At 37.0% G+C, this 7,353-nt stretch overlaps 1 protein-coding gene across 2 annotated transcripts in view; it reads left to right on the forward strand.

Moving 5' to 3' along the window:
- LOC106526992 (partitioning defective 3 homolog B) overlaps positions 1-7,353 on the forward strand; it is a 120,564-nt gene that overhangs the window by 112,016 nt on the left and 1,195 nt on the right. For both annotated transcript variants that reach the window (XM_014021736.1, XM_014021738.1), the window contains one exon: positions 6,596-6,695. In XM_014021736.1, the coding sequence (XP_013877190.1) occupies positions 6,596-6,695 (100 nt within the window). The remainder of the gene's footprint in view (positions 1-6,595; positions 6,696-7,353) is intronic.

The following is a 7,353-nucleotide window of genomic DNA, read 5'->3' on the forward strand; positions in this document are numbered from 1 at the left end:
TCATTAGCACCTCTAGTAATATATTTACTGAGAAAAATGTTGACGTGTTCAATACTTATTTTACCCGCTGTAAATGTAAGTCAGTTTAATGACTGACTTGTCTTATCCTCACTGCTATCTGCCAGTTTGTGTGCCTGTTTGCTCAAAATGTGTGTCTGTTCCTAAATGATATCTGGGCTTGTTTAGAAATGTGTTTGTATCTCTCATGTGTGGGTGTGTTGGTTCAGTGTTTTTTTTTTTTTTTTTTTTGGCCAGCATCAGACAATATTGGGTCTTTTTTTTATTTTTTTTTGGGCTTTGTGTTTACACTGAATCTGACAAACATCTCTGACCTTGAACACATTCCACTGTTCAGATTCACCTCAGCTGCAGTGCCATTTAGATGCACACATTTGTTTGTGTTTACTTTCCTAAGCTTGCGTTTGTGTACAATAAGCACAWTTCTCAGTCTCTGTGAGTTATTTAGCTCACTCCGTAGTTCGGTGTATTAATATGCGTGTGAGACTGCCAGTGTTCTACTCTCCTAATGAACTCTTTCACTCTCTGAATTATATTAATATGGCACAAAGGTCTAAATATGAGTGGGGAAAAAAATCATAAATTTTACTTTTGCACACAGATAAATTGAGTGTAACGACTCCCTGCATATGTATTTATGTAGATCTTCATAATTGTTATTATTTTTTTAAACTCTGCATCTTATTATATCTAATACCAAGAGTTCTCTGATTATTACTTGTTTCACTTTTTTCTTGGGCTTTAACCAGCTTGAACTAAACAAGCAAAACATACTTTTATGTATTATATTTTTCAATTTTTTTAAGGAATATTACAGTTCTGCTCAGAAATGTGGTGATTATATTAAATCATGAAGACTAATCTAACAATCTATATATTTGTGCTCTTGGGGAGCTTTGGTAAAGTCAGTGGAACAGCCGGCTTTGAGTGAAACATAAACTGAACTGGTGACTTCATTATTAGATCACTGAAATGAACCACAGGGTTACAAACCAAGCGATAAGTCTGAACTGTGACATCGCCTTTGAGGTTAAATAGAACTCTGATATCATCGTTGACCTGTCTTTTGTTTTACAAAAGAGTGATTTAGGTTCCACCTTTCTTCTGAACAAAGGATATTTGAGGAACCAAAGGTTCACTCAGACTGGTCAACATGTGAAATGATTTGGTCATGCACCTTCAGGTGCAAATTGATGTGAAATTGTAAGGATATTGCTTTTTTATGCATCTTATCATTTTAACTGATCCCTTTGTCTACATCTTAGGGTCATTAAAGGTATAATTAGAGCATTACGTTAAATTTTAAGCCGCACTGAACCAATCAAATCATCTTAAATGGTTTGATGCTTTTAATGTTTGGTCATTTTCTGCATTTTAGTCAGTTGTTCTCCAAGGATAGTAAACAACAAATTAAGAATWTAGTAAGTGCAAACCAGATGTAACTGCACTGACGATACGTCTGGCAGCACGGTGCCTYRGTGGTTAGCACCRWCGCCTCACAGCAAGAAGGCRTGTAAGACCTCATTTTGTAATAACARCWTATTATGTAATAATGTAGCAGGCTTCAAAATGTAATAAACTCGCGCTAAAACCACATTATGTAATAATTGACACTAAATGTAATAAAAGTCTTTAATGCATTATGTAGTAACTTTATTACATTTTTGCGGCAATTGTTACGAAATGTGGTGGTGTAATAATCTGGTGCATTATGTAATAAATAATCAAAAACCAGTGTTTTTGTTCATCCTAATCAATATAATTGTAATAACTGTCATGTTGAAAATACTCCATAATTAAATCTTTATAACTTTGGTCAATAAACACCGAACTTCTCATCTTTTATTTGCATTTTCAATCAAATTCTTGTGTATATGGATGTATAGAGCAATTTCACAAATTTTTTTGTTTCATGTTTTATGGAATCTTTCAAAAACTTAGTTTCGAATTTATTCAACATGTCAGAGCCTGTAAGATGTTCAAAAAAAAAAAACAATTATTAACATCAAATATCCACTTCCAACCCACTCTATTGCTAAAAACAAGTTCTTCGACCCTCATTTCCTTCTGATATAGAAGCCGACAGTCCGCGTGCACTCCTCCGCGGCAGATGGTCCACCTGCACACACCCCACCCCCGGGTGTGATTAATACAGATTAATTTTAATTTTTTTACAAAAATTACAGATTTTTAAGGCTCATTATAAAGGTAAACATCTGAAGAGGTTGACGTATGTACAACAAACTTTTAGATATATTTTAGGAGTTGTCTACAAAGTGGAATCATTTCTATAACACGGATCTGGACAGTATGTCTGAAAATGCAAATAAATAATGAGAAGTTCGGTGTTTATTGACTAAAGTTATAAAGATTTAATTATGTAGTATTTGCAACATGACAGTTATTACAAGTACATTGATTAGGATGAACAGAAATACTGGTTTTTGATTATTTATTACATAATGCACCAGATTATTACACTACCACATTTTGTAACAATTGCCGCAAACTGTAATAACGTTACTGCATAATGTGTTGAAGACTTTTATTACATTTTGTGTCAGTTATTACATAATGAGGTTTTAGTGTGAGTTTATTACATTTTGAAGCCTGATTTTATTACATTATTACATAATGCGTTGTTATTACAAAATGAGGTCTTACAAGGCGCTGATCTCAATGGGATGTGCCTGGTTAAACAATGGTGAAATATAAATATGTAAACTACCTGTGACATTAGGATTTCCGTTTAAAACATGCACATTTTGCATAAAAATACATACTTTTATGACCAAACTGTGATGTGATGGAAAACAATAAAAGCTTTAAATAGCCAATATATTCAGAACTTTATTGTTGCTGCTTGCCTTGTTTTTCACAGCAAGTAAGAGCGACTATCTGTAGACAAATACAAATGACAGAAAGAAAAGGTCTAGCGTAAAATACGACAATTCATCTATCTGCTATTGGAAAAATCTGCTATTGATCTATCATCCACAGCAAATGCCTTTTCACTTCAAACAGCAGGAGTCAGAGAAAACAGATTTCTGCGTGTGTGAGGTGAAATAAAAATGTGTTTTTGACAGTTCAGCTGATTAAGGTGCTAGCAGTGAGGAGGAGGGAGGAAGTTTAGGAGAAAAAAAAACATAGCAGAAAACTGAGTGGGAGATAAAATGATTTATGGGAGATCTGAAAGGAGAGATAAATGGCAGCCAAAATATCAGATTGCAAGCCGGAGCAAAATAAAGCAGGTGATTAGTGTAGAAGGAGGGAGGAAGGGATGATGTGATATCTTCAGACGTGCCTGTCTTCCTCTCTCGTTCCAAACGTCTCTGCTTTCAGTCACACGTGTGCAGATGCGAGCGGATAAAGGACAAGCAAGCGAGCGATGTGCAGTAATTCCAGCTTGTGCGCTCGGAGAAGCGATGACTGTATGTAAATTACACTGGAGTGGATTTTATGTCGCTGTATCAAGTTGTCATAAACTCGTTTATCAGGCAGACAAAGCCATATCACTGTGAAACATCTGCCACAACTTCAGCTGCTTTTTCATCTTTTTTTCTTTTTTCTTTAGCTTTATGCTTTGCTACATTTTTTTTCTTCTGTTCCTCTCTCTAGTTTTTGATCCACTTTAGATTCTCCCCTTATCTGAAAGTGGGTTTAAGCAACGTCCTGCTGTTCTGGCACATAGCTAATGGGTGGTTTTTAAACTTTTGCAGCATAGGTTTAAACTCACAGTTGAGGAGAGTGGTGTGTTTGAAGTCTCTGTCCTGGTTTTTGTTTGAGGCATTCTTTAGAAGCTTTACATTTGTCTGTAAAAGTTAGTTCCACAAACTACAGCCGCTGGAAGTTCATCGTAAACTAGAAAACTACAAAACTTTTGATTTAGCTTCCTTACTTGACCTGGTTTCTGCGCTATATCATGTTTATAATAGTCATTTTTCAGACTTCCTTTTAAATCCATCCTATGTATGTTTTTTTCYAACAATAGACTTAATCCATACCGCTGTGCTGAAAGTCTGTTTTTTCCCCTTTTCATTGGTGTCTACAGCCGTTAGGGTCTGTTTTCTTGGAGTAGCAGCAGCACCGGTGCTTTGTCGTTAACCACGTAGGAGGCTTTCAGGCACAGTATTGAGCTCTGGGTTGCCTGTATTTTGGAAGCACTCTGAGCCCCACATACACTCACAGCAACACGAAAATGTAAGAAAATTGATTTTAAGAACAACAATATCTCTGTGGCTGTGTTTAAAAGCATACGGCACAAATAAAGCACAAGCCATTATGCTGCCAGCTGGATTGATTCTTGGGGCTGTCTATCAGATATGCATGAGACGGACAATAAAAATATGCCTGAAATCTCTTTGTGTCCACCACATCTTTAGACGTCGAGGTAAAAAGCATCAGGGATAAATGGTTCTCAAAAGCCTGTTGAATGTTTTTACTTTGGGATCTTCATCCTGCTATCCATTGTCTTTATCTGCTTCTTCTTGTCAGGGTCATGGGAGCCACAGGTGCCCATATCCATGGGKGACACCCCAGACAGGTCGCAAGTCCACCACAGGGACGCATAGAGACAAACAAGCATTCACTTTGACTCACACCGAGGGGCAATTTTCGAGTTACCAAGCCCCTCCCAGTCATATTTGTTGTCTGTGGGAGGAAACTGGAACGTCCAGAGAAAACCCACACATGCATAGAGATGGGTACCTTTGACATTTGAATAGATTCGGTACCAATATTCGGTACCTGGGAATCGGTACCGGTACTTAACGGTACCAATTTTCAGTACTTTGTGTGTTGTTTCTTAAATAATTAACTTTTTTTAACATATTTCTCAATATATAAAATTAACAAATATCAAGACAACATCCTTTGTATTGTAACGTCAGTTTTTTTAAACTAATTTCTTGGTGAAAACTCTTGAAAACAACTAACGTAGTGTTTTGTCTTATTGCACAAATTAAAATACAGCTCCAGATGTTTCAATTGATGTCATTTCCCCGCTAGAAAAATTGTGTGATGGAGGTCCATGGAAGGCAAATAAGTTTAAATCAAATAAGCAAAAGAGGATGGAGTTAAAATAAATAAAACGGTATTCAAGCTACATGTTGTAGCGTCCAATGCTTCAAGTTGGCTGCTTGTGCTCTTTCAGGTCWGACGTGTTCGGACTGTTGGCAAGTGCCTCTGTYGTTTTCCTCTGCCGGTCTCTGTTTAATGGAGGATGAARTAAAGAAAGTGGCGGTACTTYATTTACTTTGAGCAAGCGAACGTCGTGTTCACAAGATAATTAATCCACCAGATAATTCAGAGGCGATCTGTTCGACGAGTTTTACTCCAGGAGCTGCGAGGCTTTCAAGCTACGTTCAGACCGAGCTGTTTGTTTACTGAACCAGTGGCTGCTGACGCCATTGCATTCCTACGTGATGCTGCGTTCAGGACAAGCATGGAAAACTCACCACTCTTACKCCAATACGGTCRCAATGCTGCRTTCAGGACAAGCATGGAAAACTCACCACTCTTACGCTAGTACGGTCACAATGATGCGTTTAGGTACCGAAACATGGTACCGTTTGATGTTATGTGAATAGGTTCTCGGTAGTACAGACAGAATTCGGTCTGTACTTAAAAAAAAGTATCAAATTCGGTACCCATCCCTATGCATGCATGGAGAGGAAATGCAAACTCCACCCAGACTGGTCCCCGGCTGGGATTTGAGTGTAGGGCTGCACAACATCGGGAAAACGTGATGTGCAATAACAGTGCTTGATATTGCGATGAGGATATGACTTGTGATAAATAAATATGTAGTGTTGATGCCTTTCTGTTTTGGGTTAAAAGCAAACAATTAAAAAAATAAATAATTTTTTTTTCATTCCAACATTTTCATTCTAATATTTTATATAAAAAAACATGAAGCGCTCCATTTGATTGTTGAAATACTTCAAGCTTCCATCTTTGCATTTGTGAGTTTTGTCACAAACTTTTCAGCCAACCATTCACTGCAGTTTTTTTTTGTGATATTGCACAGGATATTATCGCAATGACGATAAATATTCGATATATTGTGCAGCCCTACCACCGTGCATATCTAAAAGTTGACCGATACATCGGCCAGTGGATGGTTTGGGCCGATATTTGTGTTCTACAATGGTTGCTCTCCAGTTTTATTGTTTTGTTTGTTTTTGTTAATAGATGWTTCTAGWYTTGYGTAACATTTGTTATCTTTCTGTCATTTTTATCAAGTAAATGGAGGAAGAAAAAGCAACATCAGCTTGATGAATCAGCCCAGAACGTATCAAGGATCTGTTAGACTGAWGCCAGACTAATCAGTACCAGMCTTAAAAAGCCTGTATTGGTTGATMTTTAATTTTCATGTTTTTAATTTTTGATCTAAAGCTTTTGCTCCGAGGTGGCACCACCACGTTTAATTTTTGATGTGCATCAAAAATTACAAACAATTTTTCACAGTAAAAATGCATTTTACTGTATCAGAATAAACACCATTGGGAAACCATATCCTGCTGCTTGTTCTTAAATTTATTTACGTATGTGTTTATTTATTTGTGTGTTTTTTCAGTGACCAATGGGAGTTACTTTCACATGGAAGAGGAAGTGGAGGAAAAATGTGAACAAGACACTAAGATCAGCTCGAACCAGCACTCCTACTCACAGGAAAGGTGTGTTGTAAAGTTTGCATTTTCTTCCAGAGTTGGCATAAAAACWCTTTAGATATAGCGCAATTAAATATAATGGCATTTGTTGTGAAGTATATAAAAAGTTTACCCTGAACAATATAAAGAGTTTACTTCATAAAACTAGTTGGTGGTACACAAAAGAAACAAACCTCAACATTCAAACACACTTTTTTTTAACTTATTCTAGCTTAGTATGTTTATTGTTTAATTTCATTTTAACAGTAACAAACTTTACAAAAAAGAGTGTAAATACTTAACACATCAAAATTGTCAGACATCTTATATGCAGCTCTTCTGTAGACAATGCCATTGTTGACCATTGTTTTAGTCACTTTCAAGTAGGGGGCGGAACATGTTGTCCTATGGGCGGAGACGTCCCAAATTGTCATTGCCCGAGGTCTTAAAGTGGGCGGAGACRTCTCTACTCGTGATTGGTGGAGGTCTAGATGTGGGCGGAGATGGCCCAAGAGACGTGATTGGTCGGATTGACGGTGGGGTTTGAGGCTGGAGGCAGCTGGGAGCAGCTTGGTGGAGTCGGGAAAGAAGAAACATTTTTTTAGATTAATTTTAGTCATAACTTAAGAAAGGAAAGTGCTAGCTTCACAAAATTTGAACGTTGTACATGTGAAAGGATATGTAA

The sequence above is a fragment of the Austrofundulus limnaeus genome, unplaced genomic scaffold (genome assembly GCF_001266775.1).
Source record: "Austrofundulus limnaeus strain Quisiro unplaced genomic scaffold, Austrofundulus_limnaeus-1.0 Scaffold303, whole genome shotgun sequence".
Lineage (NCBI taxonomy): Eukaryota > Metazoa > Chordata > Actinopteri > Cyprinodontiformes > Rivulidae > Austrofundulus > Austrofundulus limnaeus.